This window comes from Psittacula echo (assembly GCF_963264785.1).
Source record: "Psittacula echo genome assembly, chromosome: Z".
NCBI lineage: Eukaryota > Metazoa > Chordata > Aves > Psittaciformes > Psittacidae > Psittacula > Psittacula echo.
The window spans coordinates 53,427,571-53,451,187 of record NC_137742.1 but is presented as its reverse complement, the minus strand read 5'-3'; the positions used below and the strand labels follow the sequence as shown (position 1 = coordinate 53,451,187).

At 44.7% G+C, this 23,617-nt stretch overlaps 2 protein-coding genes across 6 annotated transcripts in view; one reads left to right on the top strand and one right to left on the bottom strand.

The window, feature by feature from the left end:
- Positions 1-8,458: 8,458 nt before the first annotated feature.
- NIPSNAP3A (nipsnap homolog 3A) lies at positions 8,459-14,116 on the top strand (the record flags this gene model as incomplete). The annotated part of the gene is made up of 6 exons (XM_080638665.1): positions 8,459-8,533; positions 9,886-10,093; positions 12,091-12,252; positions 13,326-13,475; positions 13,845-13,931; positions 14,040-14,116. 6 exons carry the CDS (start codon positions 8,459-8,461, stop codon positions 14,114-14,116), a joined length of 759 nt encoding a protein of 252 aa, XP_080494791.1.
- A 2,276-nt stretch (positions 14,117-16,392) lies between these two features.
- ABCA1 (ATP binding cassette subfamily A member 1) overlaps positions 16,393-23,617 on the bottom strand; it is a 95,107-nt gene continuing 87,882 nt past the window's right edge. For 4 of the 5 annotated variants that reach the window (XM_080638554.1, XM_080638555.1, XM_080638557.1 and 1 more), the window contains 5 exons: positions 21,281-21,415; positions 20,832-20,935; positions 20,612-20,704; positions 20,201-20,444; positions 16,393-20,006 (listed from right to left, as the gene is read on the bottom strand). In XM_080638554.1, the coding sequence (XP_080494680.1) occupies positions 19,866-20,006; positions 20,201-20,444; positions 20,612-20,704; positions 20,832-20,935; positions 21,281-21,415 (717 nt within the window). In that variant the 3' untranslated portion in view covers positions 16,393-19,865. Of the gene's footprint in view, positions 20,007-20,200; positions 20,445-20,611; positions 20,705-20,831; positions 20,936-21,280; positions 21,416-23,617 lie in introns of those variants that run through there. The other variant, XR_013958816.1, reaches the window with a different exon arrangement.

Below are 23,617 nucleotides of genomic sequence, written 5' to 3'. Positions count from 1 at the left end.
TCTTCTTGCTGTGCAGCTCTGAAAGGCTGCAATCCCTCAGCCAGGCCAGGACAGCTGATGGACCCCACCTTGGCATGGTCAGGGGCTGTGCCAAACGTCAGCGTGTATTTGGCTGTGGAGCTGATAAATCCAGAGCAGACAGCACAGAGAGATAAAGCACTATGATGCTCTCACACTGCCTTCTCCAGCAAAGCAAAAACAGGAAGCCAGCTTTCTCAATGCTCACCGCCTGGTAAGGCACCCCCACATGACTCTGATTTTGGGTACAAAAGAACACTAGCATGTCTCTTACCACTGGCAAACGCCAAGCTGATACTGGGTTTTGTAGGCATTCTCGTCAGTGCCACACAATAAATATTTATGTACAATGCAGATTGTTTTCATGAGATGAGGAATGCAAGCTGTTTAGGAAAAACAAGGAAGAAAATACTGACTTTGATAAGATGTTATTCAGATTTTCATATGGCATAGCTGAGAGAATGGAAACCAGAGGATATTGACATATTCTGGTGTCCTGGGAACATATCAATAAGATGCATTACATTCAGGAATGTTGCCTTGTGTGCAAACCAGAAAACTACTTGTTGCTTGCTCACCCAGCAGCAAAACTAGCGAGAGGAAGGGCAGCACTCAGCACGAGAGATCTGTGAAAACATAACAGTGGAAGCCCCATGTGTTACACCTACACTAGACAAGCTGTTTGCACACCTTTCTCAAGCCTAACCAACAGTGCTGCACTACACAATGGAAACCCTACTGCCACTCAGTGTTAGTGGTGAGTTACACCCAGCTGTAGTTTCGAAAATAGGCTTTCTAAGGAAGAAATGTTAGATGAAGGATTTATGGAGAACTAGAGGGAAATTTCCTTGTTTACCCTTCATGCAATAGGAAACTGAAAGCCATGATTCACAAATGGGAACACACCCCCTTAGCAAAGAATCATAGAATCATAGAATAGTTAGGGGTGGAAAGGACCTTAAGATCATCAAGTTCCAACCCCCCTGCCATGGGAAGGGACACCTCACACTAAACCATGCCACCCAAGGCCTCATCCAACCTGGCCTTGAACACCGCCAAGGATGGAGCATTCACAACCTCCCTGGGCAACCCATTCCAGTGCCTCACCACCCTCTCAGTAAAGAATTTCTTCCTTAGATCCAATCTAAACTTCCCCTGTTTAAGTTTGAACCCGTTACCCCTTGTCCTGTCACTACAGTCCCTGATGAAGAGTCCATCCCCAGCATCCTTGTAGGCCCCCTGCAGATACTGGAAGGTTGCTATGAGGTCTCCACACAGCCTTCTCTTCTCCAGGCTGAACAGCCCCAACTTTCTCAGCCTGTCTCCATACGGGAGGTGCTCCAGTCCCCCGATCATCCTCGTGGCCCTCCTCTGGACTTGTTCCAACAGTTCCATGTCCTTTTTATGTTGAGGACACCAGAACTGCACACAATGCTCCAAGTGAGGTCTCACGAGAGCAGAGTAGAGGGGCAGGATCACCTCCTTCGACCTGCTGGTCATGCTCCTTTTGATGCAGCCCAGGATACGGTTGGCTTTCTGGGCTGCGAGCGCACACTGAAGCCGGCTCATGTTCATTTTCTCATCGACCAACACCCCCAAGTCCTTCTCTGCAGGGCTGCTCTGAATCTCTTCTCTGCCCAACCTGTAGCTGTGCCTGGGATTGCTCCAACCCAGGTGTAGGACCTTGCACTTGGCATGGTTAAACTTCATCAGGTTGGCATCAGCCCACCTCACAAGCGTGTCGAGGTCCCTCTGGATGCCATCCCTTCCCTCCAGCGTATCAACCGAACCACACAGCTTGGTGTCATCAGCAAACTTGCTGAGGGTGCACTCAATCCCACTGTCCATGTCACCGACACAGATGTTGAACAAGACCGGTCCCAACACCGATCCCTGAGGGACACCACTCGTTACGGGTCTCCAGCCGGACATCGAGCCATTGACCACAACTCTTTGCGTGTGGCCATCCAGCCAGTTCTTTATCCACCGAGTGGTCCACCCATCAAATTGATGTCTCTCCAATTTAGAGACAAGGATGTCCTGTGGGACAGTGTCGAACGCTTTGCACAAGTCCAGGTAGATGACATCAACTGCTCTGCCCCGTCCATCAGTTTTGTAGCCCCATCATAGAAGGCCACTAAATTGGTCAGGCAGGATTTCCCCTTAGTGAAGCCATGCTGGCTGTCACCACGCACCTCTTTGTTTTTCATGTGCCTTAGCACGCCTTCCAGGAGAATCTGCTGCAAGAGTTTGCCAGGCACAGAGGTGAGACTGACTGGTCTGTAGTTCCCTGGGTCATCCATTTTCCCCTTCTTGAAAATGGGGGTTATATTTGCCTTTTTCCAGTCGTCCAGAACTTCACCTGACTGCCATGATTTTTCAAATATGATGGCCAGTGGCTTAGCAACTTCATTCGCCAGCTCCTTCATGACCCGTGGATGGATTCCGTCAGGTCCCATGGACTTGTGTACGTTTAGGTTTTTAAGATGGTCTCTAATCAGATCCTCTCCTACAGTGGGCCTAGGGTCTTCATTCTCACAGTCCCTGCGTTCGCCTTCCAAGACTTGGGTGGTGTGGCTGGAGCCAGTGAAGACCGAGGCAAAGAAGTCATTAAGAACCTCAGCCTTCTCCAAATCCAGGGTAGCCAGTTCTCCAGATATCTTCCGAAGGGGGCCTATGTTGTCCCTAGTCTGACTTTTATTAGCTATGTACCTATAGAATCCTTTCCTGTTATTATTAACATCCCTAGCCAAGTTCAATTCTAGCTGGGCCTTAGCTTTCTTAACCTGGTCCCTAGCTTCCCGGACAACATCCCTGTATTCTTCCCAGGCCGCCTGTCCCTGCTTCCACCTTCTATAAGCCTCTTTTTTCCTTTGAATTTTCCTCAGCAGCTCCTTATCCATCCAAGGAGGTCTCCTGGCCTTCCTGCTGCACTTCCTTCTAGTTGGGATGCAACACTCCTGAGCTTGGAGCAGGTGATCCTTGACAACCAACAGTCTGCCCTCAACCCGCTGCCCTCTAGGGCTGTGTCCCATGGAACCTTACTAAGCAGGTTCCTGAAGAGGCCAAAGTCTGCTCTCTTGAAGCCCAGCGCAGTGAGCTTTCTGCACGCTCTTCTCACTGTCCTGAGGATCTCGAATTCGACCATCTCGTGGTCACTGCAACCAAGGCTGCCCTGGAGCATCACATTTCCAATGAGCCCTTCCCTGTTGGTGAGCACGAGGTCAAGCATGGCACCTCTCCTTGTCGGCTCCTCTATTACTTGCAGGAGGAAGTTGTCTTCCACACAATCGAGGAACCTTCTGGATTGCTTATGCCGGGCCACACCATCGCTCCAACAGATGTCAGGGTGGTTGAAGTCTCCCATAAGAAGAAGGGCCTGTGAGCATGAGGCTGTTCCTATCTGCCTACAGAGCACTTCATCCACAGAGTCCTCTTGATCAGGCGGTCTGTAACAGATCCCCACAGTGATGTCCCCCATCGCTGTTCTACCTTTAACCCTGACCCACAAACTCTCTGTCAACTGCTCACCTGTCCCCAGACAGAGTTCCATACTCTCCAGCCTATCCCTAACATAAATAGCAACTCCCCCTCCCTGCCTGCCAGGCCTGTCTTTTCTATAGAGCCTGTAACCTTCCATTCCAACACTCCAGTCGTAGGAGCCATCCCACCATGTTTCTGTGATGCCTATTGTATCATACCCCCGTAGATATGCACACATCTCTAATTCCTCGTTTGTTTCCCATGCTATGGGCGTTTGTATAGAGGCATCTGAGCCGAGCTCCAAATGAAGCCAGCTCATTGGCTGGAGCAACTGGAATATCTCTGCATCGCTCCGAGCATTTATTATAGGTGCTGGCAACTGACTGGGTGTGTTGGGATGGAATGATGCCCCCCTCCCCCAACACGTCTAGTTTAAAGCGTCCTTGACCAGCCTGGCAAGCCTCCTACCAAAACCACTCTTCCCCTTCTTTATCAGAGCAGCTCCACCAGCCCCCAGTAGACCTGGCCTACAAACTTGGGTCCCGTGTTCAAGACACCCAAACCCCTGACTATGACACCACCCTTTTAACCATTTATTAACCTGGCCAATCCTCCTAGCTTTTTTAAGGTCCTCCCCTGTGTCCTGAAGAATAGACAAAAAGACAATCTGAGCTCCAGAGCCCCTAACCACCTCTCCCAGGGCTCTGTAGTCCTTCTTTATGTTCTCCAGGCTACTGCTATCTACATCCCTAGCACCCACATGGATCACCAGAAGTGGGTAATAGTCCGTGGGACTTACTAGAGCAGGCAGCCTCTCTGCAACATCCCTGATCCGTGCCCCAGGTAGGCAACACACCTCCCTCGAGATCGAGTCAGGCCGACAGATGAGTGCCTCTGTCCCTTTCAAAGTAGAGTCCCCTACCACTATGACCCATCTCTTTTTCCTGGCAGCACCAGTAGTGATCTTCTTTACTGGTACACCAGCCGGTTGTTTCTGGTGCAAGTACCCTTCCTTCTTAGAACCCTGCAGGACAGCAAAGTGGTTCTGGGTGGGGACAACAGATTTAGGAGGAAGCCCCTTGCTTTTACTTGTCCTCTTCCTCTGTTTTTTTGTTGTTTTTTGTTGTTACTATTTCCCAGCTTCCTGGGTTGACAGCCTCCTCCACTCCTCCATGAGCTGCAGGGGACGCTTGAGGCCCCTGCACAGTTTGGGCCTGGGGGAGGCAGTCCTGCTTCCTCTCAGCTCCCCTGACATCTTTTATCCTATTGACAGCATCCCGCAGCTCAGCCACCTGCTGCAGGAGGACCTCCACCAGGGAGCACCGAGTGCAGCTCTGCCCATTGGGCACCGTTCCCTCAGGAGACCAGCGCAGGCACTCTCTACACTCCGAGCTCTGCACTGCAGCCTCCCCTCTCATCGGCTCTGTCTGGGTGCCTACGCTGGCCACCGCGGGGGCAGCCAGAGCAGAGCTCCCAGACCGCGCCCCGGTCATACGGCGAGTACTCACCATCCTGCTCAAACTGCGGCGCAAACTGCCTCGACACGCCCTGTTCGCCGCGCTCCTCATGCATGTGCTTTCTGTTTTCCTAAAGCTCTAAGTAACTTTCTCTGTGTTTAAGCAAACATCACAAATGAAGTTTAAGCTACTCTTGCAAGCATGAGGTCTCCTGGTACAGATGGTTGCTTTTCTTTCATTATCACCATCTCTAGTACAAAGGAAATAAAAAATCCTATCCAGTGCTTGCTCATGTTCGTAAGTCATACGCAGATCAGAACAAAAGGGTTTTCTCTTCCACGTGAAAATGCAAATGCATGAAAATGCAGGGAGTACCACACATAAATGCACTAACACACACAAATCACCTTCTTGCATTTTGCCTCCATGGAGCTTTGGATCAATAATAAAAGTTCTCGATAAACCATTTCAATTGAGGCAGCTCTGGCAGTCACAGCTATACAAACTGAGAATTTCATTTCATTCACCAACTCAGTACCAAGATTAAAACTTCCCATCAAAAAGCATTTGTGACAGATACTATCCAATATTATTTCTTCTATAAGATGAATACTGCCATTCCCTGATGTCCAATACCATCTGCGAGTTGTGAAATTTACGTCTATGAAGCACAGCTCCTGTTCACCATCCTGTGCACTGGTAAACAGACCTGCTAGTGGCAGGTTGGAGGTATAATCATCTCGCTTCACTACTGGCTTTCCCATATCCATGTGGAAAGGATCTACTCCTGGGCTTCCAGAAGAACTTGAATGAGAAAATACAAGTTCCAGGCAAAAATGCAGAGCTGAAAGAACAGCCTTCTCCACAGATCTTATCCTGGCCGTTTCCTTAGTTGCACTCCGTTTTCTCAAATATATTTGCTGCATAAAGTCATTTGCTGAAATGTTTCAGGGAATCATTTCAGGCCTTGACTGAGTTCCAGTGCAACCTGTTGTACATTTTAGTTCTCCCCTGTACTGAAGTGTTTTGCTCAAATATGAAAAACCCATTCACTTTTCTCTTACCTGACCACACAAAAGAAACAGAAAATCAAAGCTTCTTCTTGGCTTCTTCTCTAGCAAGAACAAACCCTGCTTTTTATGACTACTCAATTCAAATCCCGTCTTGTGTGACCATTCCTGATTAAAAAGCAGACACACGAAAATTTCAAACAATAAAAATAAAAGCTTTAAAAGATGTGAAGGAGTATTTCCGCACAACATGGCCGTGAACAACATTACTTCATACAAATAATAAGGTAAATAGAGGACAAACTTAAATATTCTGGACTTTGTCATCTCATTCCCCGCCTTCAGCTGAAATACAGTTTGTTCATAAGTGAAAACAACCCCATCTTAAACCGATCTTAAACCAGCAGAAACTGCATCAGTAACCACACTTAGAAACAATGAGAGTTATTTGCCATACTGCAAAAACACTTTAGCATGTATTATGCTCAGTTCTTATGAAATAAAAAATCTTACCAAGAATACCACTTGCTAATAAATGTGTAACACATATGCTGTGCAGATGCTTCATTCTCGCCATGCCAACTCTTTTAATATGATTGTTAGAACTACTCCTTCTATCTCATTTTAATTTAGACAATCTTTCTTCCTTGGCTTATCTTTAACAAAGAGAAAAAATTGCCCATAATTGAGAGAAAAAGCATGAAAGCTCCACAAGCACAAATCCGTCGTTTCTCTCTTCACCTTAATTCCATGCAGAGGCCATCAAAATCAATTACTGAGCGTGCAGAAGGAATATGCTGCCCCTGTTAAGAGGAATCATGAAAGATATTGCCATATGAATTTAGATAGTCTTCCATAACACATGCTTCGCTAGGAGCTGCTTTGTCTCCCACGAGTAAAATACTCGACGCACCAACATCAACAGAAATTTTACCTTTACATTTGTTCTGGTCAATACTTAATTCCACAAAGTTATACAGTTTCAGCCATCACAAAATCCCGCCCCTGGGTAACGATGTGGGAGTAAGAACTACACAGTAGGGCATAGAGCTGCAATGCTGCAATGGGGTGACAGTGATCCCTGGCACAAAACTTGTGTTTACCAAAACAAGCTGCAGAAAAAAAGCCACAGGGCTTTCTTTTGGAGGAGGACTGCACATGGAGGATTTGCACCCATACAATTTGAAGTCTGATCCTGCCACTACTGGAGGGTGGGTAATTTACTGAGTGATTTGCCCCAGGGCAAGCTGTGGGGGACACAGTTCCAGGAGTCTCCAATCAATCAGGGTACTTTTTAATTATAATTCTATATCAGCAATAGTGTGGCCAGCAGCATCAGGGCAGTGATCATCCTCCTGCCCTCGGCACTGGTGAGGCTGCACCTCAATTCCTGTGTTCAGTTCTGGGCCCCTCTCTACAAGAGAGACATTGAGGTGCTGGAGCAGGTCCAGAGAAGGGCAACAAAGCTGGTGAAGGTCCTGGAGCACAAGTGTGATGGGGAACGGCTGAGGGAACTGGGAGCTGTTTAGTCTGGAGAAGAGAAGCGTTAGGGGGGACTGCCTGAAAGGAGGATGGAGCAAGGAGGTGGCTAGTCTCTTTTTCCATGCAACAACATGAAGCAATGGCCTCAACTGTACCAGATAAGGTTTTTGCTCGATATTAGGAACAATTTCTTCACAGAGAGGGTGCTCAGGCATCGGAACAGGCTGCCAGGGCAGTGGTGGAATCACCGTCCCTGGATGTGTTCAGAAACCTCAGTGACATGGTTTAGTGGTGGCCTTGGCAGTCCTGGGGTAAAAAGGTTGGATGTGATGATCTTCAAGGTCTTTTCCAACCTACTCGATTCTATAGCTATTCTATGATTAATTGTATTGAGCCACTCAGGCAGAGATACCATATTTCAGGCATGGAAGCTCAGTAATATGAATGAGTATTACTTTTTAGCTGTGAGTCCATCCAGCGCGCCCATCCATCCATCCATCCATCCGCCCATCTGCCCATCCATCCGCCCATCCATCCATCCATCCATCCATCCATCCATCTGCCCATCCATCCATCCATCCATCCGCCCATCCATCCATCCATCCATCCATCCATCCATCCATCCATCCATCCATCCATCCATCCATCCGCCCATCCGCCCATCCATCCATCCATCCATCCATCCGCCCATCCGCCCATCCATCCATCCGCCCATCCGCCCGCCCATCCATCCATCCATCCATCCATCCATCCATCCATCCATCCATCCATCCATCCATCCATCCATCCATCCATCCCTCCCACTCCAGCGGAATATACCCCAGCAATTAAACATCGTGGGCTGCGGACCCCCGCCGCAGGTAAGGCTGCAGAGACCCGCCCCAGCTGCCTCCCAGGGAGGTCCCGCCTCCTCGCCCCGCCTTGCCCGGCGGCCTCCCGTGCGCCCGCCCTCCCACGTAGCCGACTGAGGACTGCGGTGCTTGCTTTCCGTCAGGCCCGCCGCTCGCCATGCTGCCTCTGGGGACGCTCCGTCGGCCCCTCGCCGCCGCCGCCCGCCTGGCCCGGGCCTGGGCCCGCCCGCAGGTAAGGCCGGGTCGCTACGGGGGAAGCCGAACCGAGGCAGGCAGCTGCTGCAGGGAGCTGGCCGGGGTGCGAGCCTTGGGCCCAGAGAGGGCGGGCTTTGGCGTGGCAGGGGCGGGGTCTCTGTGCTGGCGGTCCCGCGTGCGTCTTTTCTCCCCGTGTCCGGACGGGCGCTGTCCGGTGGGCAGGGGCGATTGTCGCGGCATCCTCTTTAAGGTGTCTCTTTGCCAGCAGGGGCACTCCTCGTGCTGAGCATCGCCCCCGGGGCCTTGGCCAGAATCGTGTGCTCTTCTGTGGGTGGGACAAATGGTCCAGCACCGGTCCAGTGTTCGCTTGAGCGGCAGGAAGCATCCGCCGCTGTGCGGGAAAATTTCTGTTCCTGCAGAAATCCGGCACTGAACGGGCCACTGGTGCAGGATTGCTATTAATTCAGGATCCTGTGGGGAGTTAGAAACCATAAATACCAAAAGTGGCTGCGACACATGGCAACCAAAGCTAGATGTGCAGTACTTGAAAGGGTAATTAGGAAACAAGACTTTTTGGTGTTGGCTGTCTGTATATTGTGGCTTGAGCTGTACAGCGCACATGCCTGCTGATGGTCGTGAAATTAGACATATCCGGAATCCATCTTCTGTGCAAAAAGCCACCTCTGTGCAAATACAGACTAAGGCAAAAGATTTGGTTTGGCCTTAGTTTTTCTAGTTCTATTTGAGAGGCGAGTAGCATGTCCCAGGTTATTAAAGCAGTTGCGAAAGCAAGCGTATTCTGGGGCTTCTGAAGGGGTTTATGTTATATGAATAGAAATATTGTTCTTGACTAGCCAGTGAAGGGCAGGGATAATAGACTTTAGAAACCTCGTGCTGGAAGAAATGAGTCTTTTCCCAAGCTTTGTTATCTTGTTCTTTTCTTTTTCCAACAATATGTAATTTGCTAATACTGATGCAAGATTGCAACTAGAAAACAGATTGCAGTAGTGTGAGTTGGTTGGGTAAGGGCAATGTAGGCAGCTGTTGATGTTGCCTCTGTTTTGGTGGCATCAGCATCCTCACCTTTGAATAATGTGTTCAGCTGACTTTATTGGTTTGACTTTTTGTATCCTGCTGCTGGCTTCATGAGGAAGGGGTATGAGAGAAGGCAACTCTTGGTTTATTATGAGCTAATAATTAAACAATTGAGTGTGACGAATAAAAGCCTTGTCACGATCTGTCACACTGCTGAAGTGAGCTGCAGCAAGTAATGCCCACAAGAGCTATTGCCAAAGAAAAAAGGTCGCAAGATATTTTTGTAGTGGAGATCACAAAGTACCTGCTGCTCCCAGCCCCCAGTTTGTGACTTTTCCCAATGTTGTCTCCCAGGCACTCAAATTCCTTGCTACGGGCCCCAGACAAGATAATAGCGTTTTCTATGAAATTCGCACGTATGATATTAAGCCATCGAAGATGAAGGAGTTTGTGGAGATGGCCAACAAGTACTTTCACCTTCGCACAGCTCACTCGGAGTTGGTGGGAATCTGGTCTGCAGAGCTGGGAGCCATGAATAAGGTGGTCCACGTTTGGAAGTACGGTATGCTCAGCATCCCTTTGCACTGTTCTGCTCTCTCTGTGCTCCCTCTCTGCTAGGCAAGAAGGTGAGGAGAATGCTTATGCAACTTGTATTTGTTGCCCTTACTGTAAGAAAGTGTCCCACAAGAATATTTGTTCCTGTACCGATTACTGAAAATAACACTGCGGAGCCTGTAAGGACAATTTTGACATGTTGGGATGAGAGAGTTACAACTGTTCCTAAACGGCAGTCTGTGCTTGAAGCAGGTACGATGGAGGAACTGCGGCAGAGTGCGTCTTCGTGGTAAAATTTTCTAATTTAGGGCCAGTTCCTGAACAGCAGATGTTTTAAGAATTTCAAAATGGATGTAAAAAAGTCCTTTTTATCTTTAATGAGATTATACGCGTAAGTGCAGACAATCAGTCTGTGTAAGTTTGAATGCGTGTATAATTGTTGTCAAATTTTAGTTCAGTATAACAGTCACTCCCCTACAGTAATGAGCATGCAGTTTGCGTGCTTAAAGTCCTCCTGCAGCTGCACTGTGGTGAGGTGGAAGCCATCCACCAGCTCTGATTTCCCAGGCACACAAAGTGTTTCATTGCTGCGTCAGCCTTGGTAGCAATAGGCTTCTTGCAGTATAATAAGCTTTATATGTTGTTGGATTTGTTGGTGACCTGGAAGTTGCTGGTGAGCCAAGACAAGCTACAGTTGTGCCACAAACTAGGCGTGCTGGCTGTGCTCTTTGTGGAGCCCAAGGGAACCCGCTGCTTGGGTTACGGACAGGTGGAAAGGCACACAGGTATCATTTCTTTGTACGTTTGCTGGTCCAGGATAAATCTGTATGCTTATCTCTATCTGGGTCTATGTATACAGGTAATTTTGTTTCTGGGGTCCTCAGTTTACTTACTGAAATCCACCGTGTTCACAGTACCTGTGTAGAATAAAGGTCACCCCTTTTGTCCTCAGGGGATGAAAGGGCCAGCTGTCTGTCAATAGAAATATTACAAGTTTTCATGCATCTATGGGTAAGAAATTGTCTTGCTTCTCAGAACTTTTCAGCCTTGGCTATTATTTATTTCTCTAAAGAAACCACATTTGTTTAATAATCTGTGAGAAACTTTTAAAATTAAAAAATAAGGAAAAATCTGTATTTTTTATTTGTTTCTTATTGGTGTTTACATGTGTAAGTGACAGCATTCTTTCTTCTTGATTCATCAGATCTCTGCTTATATGTGTTTAGTAGTTAAAAATAATGGGTATATTTTTCTCTTAGTCCCAAGATACTGGTATTTCTTGAGGCTCTTCCTGTTTTCTCAGATGCTGGATTTTTCTCTTGTATTATTGAAAGCTGTCTGCATAAACACACTGCTTAAAATGCCACTGCACCCTAACCAACTGAAATTCAGACACTCTAAACTCAGTGGATTTGTTTTTAATTAAGAAATAAAAAAAAAAAAAAAAAAGAGGAAAATGTTTAGATTTTGGGCACTTAATAACTTTTAATGTAGCTGAGCAAATAAAAATTACATCTACGCTTGTAATTTTCATCTCATTTGATATAAGCCAAAACTCATATTTTTCTTAATTTTCTCGTGGTCAACTAAATATTCATTCTGAATCTTCTTTTCCACTTCACTTCCTCATTCGCTGTGCTTTCGCCAAATCTCTTTACCCTTGGTAACTGTTGCCACATCCAGTAATCCCTGCAGATGCCATATGTGTATCTTTCTTAGCAGTAACATTGCTTCACATATTTTAACATTTTATAAAATTTTTTTGGAAAGTTTGTTTTGGCTTGAAACCATTTAAATATGAGAGCTAAAGCAGTGGTTTCTGCAGAATTTAAAGGAAAATTACCACATCGGCTTCCAGCTAATATGCCATTTAAAAACATCAGTTTCAAATTTATGGAAGTGGAGCTTGCCTCCTTGTAATTATACATTTTGATTGACCCTGATGTAACATTAAGTGCACTTTTCATTGTGTTTTGTCTTGGGTTTTTGTTTCCTTTCTTACAGATAACTTTGCCCACAGAGCAGCAGTTCGGCATGCACTAGCCAATGACAAAGACTGGCAGGGAAAATTCATCTCTCCAGCTCTGCCCTTGATAGAAAAACAGTACAATGAGGTTGCTTATCTGGTACCCTGGTGTCAGCTCGGGAAGCCTCCAAAAGAAGGGGGTGAGCTTATCTTCTCTCTGTCTGAGTAAAGTTACTGATGCTGATGGACTAACAAGAAATGGCTTAAAGTTTAAACCAGGTATTACGTGGTTTTAGAAGCCCTTACGTAACAAGTGCATGTTTCACACCCATGTGAAAAAGGTGATGTAACACAGATGAGGGACAAAGGTTTTGAGAAGGATTTTATACTGACTTCCATCAGTTACTGACTAGAGCCCTGATCATGAAGGTTGTAAAGAGATATGTGGCTTGCCTCAGTGAGAATGAAAAATGGCAATGCCGTAGTAGTGATCAGAGCAGTCATCGGGGACTTGCTTTGTCTTGTCCGTCAGTGAGAGGGCATTTCCTGGAGACACTAAAGAAAAGATGATGATTGTTCTCTTTCACAGGGGTTTTTGAGTTTATCAATTTGCTTTGATGTTACTGCTGCTTTTCCATAATAATTTCAAGAGAAAAACAAATAAACAAACAAAAAAAAAAATCCCTATTTTTTAAAGATGCATGGAGGTCAAGCATACTTTGTAACTTTGTCACTTTGTGACAATCATAGATCAGGTGTAGATGTCCTATCCATATGTATACTAATTCTTCCTGTGTTAAATGTGGTATTAATAGTACTGACTGTTCCCCAGTATATGAACATTTGCAATCAAAGGGGTTTATCATAAACCACTTCAATACCAGAAAACATCACCAGCCTTAAAAAAGGCCAACTCGCATTGTTCAATGAGCCATCCAAATCCGAGAAACATGCATGAGTGCTTGTGATACTGCAAAGTAGCCTACGTCTTCCCAGGCAACACTGAATACTGCTAAGTTGGGCTCAGTGTGAAGCTTTCTGTACATCCCAGTACTTACATTTACACTTGAACTAGCTCCGGTCAGCAAGCCTGTGTTCTTGTGAGCCCCTGAAAGCTGTGAGATGTTGTGCGTGCTGGGATGAAGGGGCAGTTTCATGTCCTGCTGACCCCAAATGGCAGGGAATTGCAGTACTGGTTTCACAGGAGCTATGTCATAAGAAACAGCATATTATATATTTCCTTCCTTGAGGTCATCTTTGCCTTTTTTCCCAGGGGTATACGAATGGGTTACTTTCCAGATGAAGCCTGGTGGGCCAGCATTGTGGGGTGAAGCATTTCAAGCTGCAATCAATGCTCACATCAATACAGGTTACACCAAACTGATTGGTGTTTTCCACACAGAGTACGGATTTCTTAACACAGGTACTGCTGGATTTCTGGTGGAGACTTTGGCATGGGAAGGGATGGAGGGAGAGGGGCAAGCGCTTGTCCTGGATCGGGATTGGCTGGCTTGATGAAAATGTTGGTGTGGGTCACCAGAGTCCTGTAAACAGTCCTTGAACCCATCTTTGTGTATTGGGTTATAAGGCAGGTGCTGCTATTTTGGAAGACTCTCAGATCTGGTGTTAAAGAGTCAAACCTTTTAAAGACTCAGCAAAGGCTCATCCCATTGCTTGCCTGCAGGATTGTTTCTGATAGCTGCAAGGCACCTAACTGGTGAAGGCAGACTCTTAGTACCTTTTGTGTTGCAGCACAACAGCATTCAGCTGACTATGTTTGTACTTTTCTCAGTCCACGTGATCTGGTGGAATGAGAGTCCAGATCACCGAGCAGCAGGAAGGCACAGAGCTCATGAAGACGCCAGAGTCGTAGCAGCTGGTAAGGGATGAATGATCCAGAGAACTCACTAGTGCTACTTGTATGCATGCTGAGTAAAGTATTGTTTCTCATTGGATGCCTGTCTTAATTAAACATGTTTAATTTCAGTGCGGGACAGCGTCAGATTCTTGGAGTCCCAGCAAAATATGCTCCTGATGCCTCTCCCATGCTCGTCACTGAAGTAACCTTCTAAGGATGCAACTGATGGCCAAAGGGCAAGAAGCAAGTGCTGTCAGGAAGTGCTACAAAATGGATTGTCAGACCCTTGTGACCTGAGCTGTTCTTCAGTTTACAGTAAATGGATGCAAAACATTGATCACTAGCAGTGTAAATCAGTAAAATTTTGCACCCTGATAGCAATTGCTGAGTTTATGGTGATACTCCTACCTCCCCAGGAAGCAGAGCTTGAGCCACTTATGGCATGAACCACACTTCACCCATCTTTTATTTTAATTCCTTAGTTTTTAATACTTTTCTGCATAGGTAGATCACTTATCAAATCTTGCAAGTTAAGTGCTCTTTTCCATCACAGCTCAGAGCTGCTACAATTTTCATAATGTGCTTTGGTGACTCTTGTAATTACCACATCTTGGATATTGCATACTGGGTTAAGAAGGAATGCCCCCACATATCTGTTAAACAATTATATTTTAATCAGGCTCCTTACTGGGATGCTTTGTATTAATTCCGAATCATGAAAAACATCAGTGCAGCTGGAATTGCACCTAGGGAGGTGCTGCAGTGGAGCTGGTCAGGTAGTGTGTCCCAATGAACTCTGCTGCAAGACAAGCATTTATTCACTATCTTGTTACAGTTCAATCCAGCTCTTTCCTTTCTTGTTCAGCAGGCACTTCCTCAAAACTGTAGATTACACACATAATGCTTTTCCTTAGGTATCTTAGTATTTCTCTAGGCTGTTGAATAGGCCTTCTTGTTCAACTGTGTAGTTAAACTCAGCTGACAGTCTTCTAAATACTTTTTTGCAAAACTGTTAAAAGTTAAATAAATGTGTATAGAGCATGAATTTCTATTGCTTACAGCTCAAGCTCTTAACTCTTTTTAAACTGTGAAATGATAAACCCCATTCTCCAATTACGGCATTTTGCAGGTCTTGAATTTTGGACAACAGCGGTATTGGCAATTGCTTTAGAGCCACTAAGCTGAAGAGAACAGCAGCACAGCAGAAGGTACATGGGCTGAGGAGTCACACATGTTGTATACAGTGGAATGGAGCACACCCTTCAGCATTTAGAGGTCAGGAAGTGGCAGAGCACACAGGAAGCTTTCCCACAGGTTAATCACTGACCTTCAATGAGCAATTGATTTAACTTTTCTGCTGAAGTATCTTTGTGCAATCTGCCTAATGATGATTATCGCTTCTGTAAGGTGCATTAGGATCTCACAGAAAGCACTTAAAAAGACCCTGCTGTAGGCAATTAGGTCCAAGGGCAGGCGGATAGGGTCCAGCTGCTCTGGTAAGGGAATGTAACAGGTCCCAGCACCCATACGCATGTTTGTAACTCCTCTTCCTTCAACAAAGCCATCTTTAACATTCTCAGGGTTGAACAAGCACTACTTCAGAGATTGCTGTCTTGTATTTTACAGATCAACTTTTTAAGGTATACATGGTTGATAAACCATCACTACCAAGCTGATTCAGAATGTTACCGTATGGCAGTTAACTCAAGACTTTTTTTTGATTTTTAAATAACAAAAACATGGGCTGAAAAACGGGACAGGGAATTGATAGAACTTTTTCTTTTATTCCCAAAAAAGTTAAGTTCTACTTTTTATTGGAATAAAAAAGAGCTGTACTAAAAACAGTGTAATTTTTTAAGTGAAACTATTTTCCTTGTCACTAGCATTAAGAGTAAAGCACGCTCAGGATTTTAGAGGTGTGCTTTATTCCAAAGTTCCTGGTTTTCTGACAAGTGGTTGATAAATCAAGCACGTTGCCCAGAACACCAGATGGACACTAGATTAAAACACAAAACCCAGGAAATTTTAATCAGCTTATTTAGTATTTATTTTCCTGATGAGTGCAACTTCAAGAACTGGCTGGATCCTGGAACTTAACTGGTTGGTGGTGGGATTACAGGCAGTAGTTGGCAAAATTTTAACACCAGTTTTCTTTTGGGCAATTGGACCATTATTCTGCTTTCATTTGTAAACTGCTATTCTAAATCAAGCTAGTATTAACTGGAATAGTCTTCCTTTAATTTGATACTAGCTAAGGGTTCGTTAAGTTTAGCGTATTTGTGAGTCTTTATACTGAAGCATGGCATTTTGCTTTGTCAGTACAAACAGGCATGGGCTGTTTTCAGCAAACAGGTGAGCAGTTATCAATAGTTACAACTTTCCACATCTCTGTAATGGAAATACTCAGAGGCAGGTAGCTGGCTTGGGATTTAAACATCCAGGTAAGTTTATTATGCTCTTTATTATGGATTTGACAGTTGCATAGGTCAGTGTTTTCAGGACTTGCTGGAGACCTTCAGAAACTCCAAGTAGGACTTCTGTTTCAAATCTTGTGCCAGCTAACTTGACTGAAAATAGTACGTGCACTGTGCCAATTTGTAGAGATACTGGAACTTGCTTGTACATTATACATCAACATTCAAACAAAACAAAATGGGCAAACCAAGAAATTCTAACAGCACTCCTCAAAAGAACATATGCAAAAATGACATTTTGAAAACCAATGGTGCCACAACAGCTTTATTTTTCACTTAATACAAGGCAATTAGAGTGCCTTTTGATACTTCACATAACAGATATTAGCAAATACAAATATATATACTTTTTTTTTCTTTTCTTGAAAATGACCATTTAAGGATTTAACTTAGGAATTTTCAGTTGTGAAATCGCTCTAGATTTTTGCAAAGTTAACAGATATTCCAGTGCAAAAAACAGATCCCATTACAGATAGCATAAAGTGCTTGGAACGAAGGACCAACTTCAGGAGGGAAGGATAACCATAAAGTGGTAGTTTAACCATGGGGAAAATACAACAACTCCTTACCAAAATACAAATGTACTACAAAAAGGGATACAACATGTCAATAGTAATATGATTTAGAATAAGTTAACACCTCAGCGCAGTTTCATTACCAAGAGTGGTTCATATACTGTATGTGACTCTAGAGTGATTTTTTCCCCAACACATGAGTAAATTAGTGGCTGGCTGAACTTATTCCATGACAAGTCTTCACATGAGAGTTGAATTATGCTGGCTGTTCAGTACAGATGAGTCAGGTCAGAGCTGTGAAACAGTCTGGTTAAGATCTGTATTTACCGTAATATGTTGTCACAGATAGTAGACTCTGTGTGAGCATGACAGTCACAGGGCAATAGGAATCAAGAATTTTGTTGGTGGGGTAGGGAAAGAGGATTATGATGTAACTGTTGTCTCCTGCTAAATTAATCAGTTAAATGAGCAGTTTCAAAGAGCAGACCACAGCCCTTTCAGGACCAAATCTGAATCCTCCTAGAACTCGTTCTAGTTCTACATGCACTAGTTTGGTGCCATGCAAAACTTAAGCCCTTCACTTTGGTGACTTAATGCTGATTTGTAATAGTGATTTTTAGCAGTGGTAAGCCTTTAATACGTGCTAGTTGTTTCAATGATACCGTAACATAGCTGCAGCTTCTTACAGAGAAGTCATGGCTGTAGCTCAGCTGTTCAGTAATTTTTCTGCATCTGGAAGTCTGGTGTATTCATCACCCTGCTACTCATCCCCGTAGGGTGACAATGCCATACAGGTAATAACAAATCATGTTTTAAGTGAGGTATACCAATCCCCATTATACTCCTTTCTCAATCCCCTTAGCAATGTACTAAATACAGTTTAAAAAAAAAAAAAAAATAGTATGAAAAAGGCACTTCAGCAGAGTCTGTAGAAAGCTCTTACTTTATCCCAAGGCAGGACACAGCAGGGATTGGGAACTTCATATATATTTAACTGTGTTTCAAAATTTCTGATTTGGCCAGTGTTACCAAGTATACCTGGAAATACAGAATCATAGAATGGTTTGAGCTGGAAAGGACCTAAAGACCATCTTGTTCCAACCCCCCTGCCATGGGCAGGGGCACCTCACACTAGACCATGTCACTCAAGGCTCTGTCCAGCTCACAACAGCCTCTTGCCTGTCTGTTGGGCTGCTATGGACATTCACGGAAGAAAACGGTCCATGACTGATTCATGGTGGAGTGGCATCAAGGACTAGTGCCGAACCTGTATGGGTATTTGAGGAAGGGGCATGACATACTTGAATAGCCCAGGAACTGCACTTGGGTTCAAACCACATTACCAAACTTACTTCTGAATGTAAAAGCAAGGTAAAGGGGCCTGTAAGCATATTAATGAAAGCATACTCTCCCATGACTGTTGTACAATGTCAATGAGAATTGGTTGTTCTTACTACAAAATACGCCCTCTAACATTATTCTGGCTTTATAAAACTTCAGAAATCATTGACTGATGTAACTGTAGCACTACTACTTTGAAGAATCTTGTCCTTCAAGGGGATTTTTACTGAAGCAGTTTGTCACATGTGTAATAGGGGTGTGTTCTCCAGTTAGGGATCACCAAATGACTGAAACTACACTGCACAACAGAAGCAGAAACAGAACCAGAAACTTCTTACACATTAATCTAATGTTATACCAGTTTCCAAACAAAAACATTTGACGTGAACAACTTGCAGTATTTGCAGATAGCAGCTCATTGCTAGAGTCTGGAACTTGGTCAGATCATGAACATAGCTATCACTGAATCGACAGAACAAGAGCATAGCACTGCAGGCACAATGTAAAGAAATACTGTGGCTACAAAGATCAATTGAAAGCACTTTCAATCCCTAAGTAAGCTACCTACCTATTTAAAGTCATAAATAATACTGTTAAAAAAAAAATCTACATCTCATTTCTAGTTTTTACCTTTCAAAGCCAGAAATGGCAACGTGCTTGTGCTAAGCAGTAATTTCAGATTATGGGTACCTTTCTGGTGCAAAGCAGGGGTTAAAGAGCAGATATTATGTATCTGAGTGACATCTCGTGATTTAGAATTTGCTCTTGGCATTAGCAGCTTGTACAACTACTGAGTTTGCTGCTGTGGTCCAAATGCTAGGTCTGCTTTTCACCCACTTCCTCCTACTAGGTGTTCAGGGAGCTGCTGCAGTACCTCAAAGAGCAGGAGAGTACTTAACTACACAAAACCCTAGCCAGAGTAGGTTATTGGTTATGATGCTGGTGGGTCAATCCTGTGCATTTGCAGGGTTCACGGTTCTGTGTATCACCACTTACTGATGGAGATGTACAGATATAATGGCCTGTCTCTTGCCATCCCATCTGCACAGTACTGCTTTGTGGCCCCAGATTTGTGAGCAACTCACCTACACCAGTCTAGGAAAACCAGGTGGTCAGGTAAGTTCTCACAATCTAAGGCTACAACACTGGTGGTGACTTTTCTTGCCACTGACTGTTTTGGTGCATTCATTGCCAGCAATGGATGTAACACCACAAAATTCCCACTCACAACACGAATGTTTTAAAGACTAAAACATGCATGTCTAAAATACCTATAAATAACCACTGGCCACGATTCCATAGTGAACTATTTCTGCAGTGCTAGTGAAAGCATACTGTACAGGACAAGACACAGTATAGCTGAAATCCCACAGCATCTGGTGGATGCTTTACCACAGCTTCAGAGTTATACTGTAATGAGCTAAGTTCAAGTCTTTCACTTCAGCACAGTACAAGACGACTCCATGAGGCACGGCCCGCACAGGAATTTTTTTCTGTTGCATTGAATTGCATTGCATTGAATGGTTATCAGTAGAGTGTCCAGTTTCTCTTCCTCTAGCTTCTTTGGGAGTATCCTATCCCAGGGAAGTTTGCATTCTGCTCATCATTTCTTTGCTGAAAGTGGCTCACACACAACTTTCTTTTACCTTCTCATCTTGCAGGAACGAATTAAGGATTGCAATGTCTACCACAGTCTGGTTTTTGTGCAGTGACAGATCCTTAGTGTGGTCGTCGTCGCTTTGGTCCTTAGCAAAATTTACAAATACCTGCAAGAAAAAAAGGCCATGTCACACATCATTTCATTAATTCAGGGCATTTTACGCACTGGGCTTCCTGAACTAGTCCCAGGATTCAGTACTCCACTAAAATGCCCTTAAAAGATAGGTCCAGTAAACTGGTGGATTTATTATTACCTCTGCAAGAAGAAGCTTTTGGCAGACAGGTTACTAAAAAAACTTACTTGGTCAAGTGTGGTCTGAGAAACGGAGTAGTCTTCAATGTGGAGTCTCTTCTTGTTCTGGGAGAGAATACTGAATATTCTGGCCAGGGAAGATGGTGAAGAGGGAAGCTGGTATTGCAGCATGTTCCGATGCTTTTCCTTCAGGACACTTCCAGGGAAGGCATGCCCAAAGAACTCCTCAACAGGCTTCAGGTCTGGGTTTGCCCCTGCAATTCTCACCACTATTGTGTAACCATCTCCAAACCTGTAAACAAGAGCACCAGCACAGGAGTTGTCTTTGAAAGAGAAGTGCAGTTTAAAATCCAGCAGCATCTCCTATAGCCAGAACAGCAATTAAGACAGAGGAATTAAGTCTCACTGTATCTCCCTAAAAATGCAGATAACTCTGTGGTGTAAAATGAAAATAGCTACCTGTTCTTTAGATGCTGGACACTGCCCAGACACCTGAATCGCCCATTGACCATTATCGCCATTCGAGTGCACAGGGCTTCACATTCTTCCATGCTGTAAGCAGAAGTAACTTCATTAGCACTGGAAGCAGCAGTGAAGGGCAGAGCAGCTAAACAGAGTTTAGCATCCAGCCCTGGTAGATGCAAAAGCCAGGGTATGATACAACTGGGCTGCTACTTACCTGTGAGATGTGAGCACCACTGATCTTCCCTCTTTGATTACACTCAGAGCACAGTTCCACAGGAAACGACGTGCTTTGGGATCCATCCCTGTTGTTGGCTCATCCTGCAAAATATGTACAAAACTGAGGTTATTCTGTTACATTCTACCAACAAATAACTCATCTCTGAAATAACTGCCCATTCTGTTCATGCATAGTGGAAATGTTGAAAACAAGCAGGTTTGACTTATCTTCTGAAATGAGAATATAATTTACGTTCCAAATTTTAAATTAGCAAATGTCTTTTTCAAAACTGAGAAGTACTGCTTATTCTGCAAGCATAACATGTTGAAATATGCTGTTCTAAAGCAAATAAATTAGTTTGTTTAAATAGAGCACTAGACTACTTTTTCCTGCACTACGAATTTTAATGAATTCCTGCACTATGAATTTAAATGTTGCAGACTCACCAGGAACACCACAGGTGGCCCTCCAATGAGGGCAATGGCTGTGGAGAGCTTGCGCCTGTTCCCTCCACTGTAATTCCCAGCATATTTTTCTCCGTATTTCACAAGACCCAGTTTCCGAATTGCCCACTCACCAACCTATAAGAGAGAGCACACCACCCTCTTGAGTCAATCACAGCAACACCTATCTACACAGTGAGATTTTCCTCATGAGTTTTACCTTTAAAAATATTTATCTTTCATAAGGGCCACTGATCTGAGGCTCTTGTGTGCCACAGATATGGGTTTTGAAACACCTTGTTCACCTCTAGATTAGGATATTTCAATCCTACCCCTGGGAGGCCAGAAAATCAAATGGCTGCCATTAACTGGCCAGAAAGCATGATTTGGACATCAGTCAGTGACATCAACCAGCAGTGTAGTGCTCATAGCAGCACTGGCTTTAGCTAGTGTCCTGGGTTCAGCAGTAGCAGTCATTTTTCTTAGTAGCTGGTGCAGTGCTGTGTTTTTGACTTTCAGCCTGGGAAAAATGCTGATAACACACCAATGTTTTTAATTGTTGCTGAGCAGTGCTTACCCCGATCAAGGACTTTTCAGTCTCATTCTCTGCCAGTGAGGAGGGGCACAGGAAGCCAGGAGGCAGCAGAGACAGGGCACCTGACCTAAACTAGCCAAAGGGGTATTCCATATCACAGCACGTCATGCCTAGTATATAAACTGGGGGGAGTTACCCATAAGGGACTGATTGCTGCTTGGGTTGGGCTGGGTATCGGTCAGCGGGTGGTGAGCAGTTGTATTCTCTTCCCATGTTATTTCCCTTATCATTATTATTATTGGTGGTAGCAGTAGTGATTTGTGTTATACCTTAGTATAACACAAACAATAGACTGTTCTTGTCTCAACCCATGGGAGTTACATTTTTTCGATTCTCCTTCCCATCCCTCTGGAGTGGGGGGAGGAAGAATGGAGGGAGGGAGTGAGTGGCTGTGTGGTTCTGAGTTGCCGGCTGGGCTTAAACCATGACAGTTCTTTGTGGTGCCCAACGTGGGGCACAAAGGGTTGTGATAACAACAGATCTGACTGGAGTGTGTCTAATCGTATTTGTGATAAGCATTCATTGCTTTGGATAAATAGTCATTTGTCACAATGCTGATTTATTGGCTCTCAAAGTTGTTGCTCTTGATCTCAGAGTTTCAGCATGTTGTACCTTACTTACAGCCGGTATTTGCTGGTTTAGTGTTTATCGGCTGGGGAGCCTGGGCTAAGGTTATTGTTTCACTGTATTTCATGGTAATGACTTGTAATACAATAGAATCACTGATCATGAAACTGATCTGGCCTGCGTTGCCAGTGTGGTCACCATCTCTATACTTTGGGAAGTATAAAACAGAAGTGTTTATCAATTATACATCTTTTTTTTCCCCTCCTTGGGTGGTCAACCTATGAAGGAGACATTCCCTTACTTTCGCAGCTCCCCCACCATGCTATTTACAGCATCATTTGAGAATTCTAAAGGTTTTGGATGGCCTTTAAATATCCTTGAAACCTGCCTGCTGCTTGCGCTGGGGATCAGCATGTTAACACCCATATGGTGTGTGTTTTACCCACAGCCATACCACCCTGAGAACACCCTATTTTGTCTCCTCTTGAAAGCTAAGCAGGGTCAGGCTCAGGTCTTGTCTAGGGTTAAACGACGATATAGGAGCACCACAAAGAGATTTTCCCCCCAAGGGCTGGACAGTCATGAGTGTGAGGATGTATGGGCAAGCACCTGGGCCAATGGGCCCCTCCAGTGCTTTGGAACTTCACACCTGAACAAGTGCAAAATCTGGAAAAATTACCAGAACACTTAAATGAGGTGTGCTGTCATCCTGGCAACACCAGAGAGAGACAAATCATGGCAATGTGCTGGGGCTTGACCTACACCTACAGAGCGTCTCTGGAAAAAGATGTCTCTGGATCTGATGGCAAAGCAACAGACAACACAGCTACTCAACCCCTATGCACAATAGCTACACCAACCCCAACAACAGACACTGCGGCCACTCCAACCACAGTGACAGACACTGCAGCCTCTCCAACACCAGTGATTGACACTGCAGCTAAACCGAAGAACCAACCTGTGCCAGTATCAGTTGCCCCTGTAAGCAAGGGGAAGAGCAAATGAGAGCCACAAAGAGCAACTCGTGCAGTGAAGAAAGATGAAGACACAATGCACGTACTACAGGGGACAGCATCTGAACGAGAGTTATTTCTACAGGAATCAGAGAAAGAGGAAGAAGAAGAAGAGATGACTTCTTGACCCTGGACCTCGACCGAGCTGCAGAATATGCAAAAGGA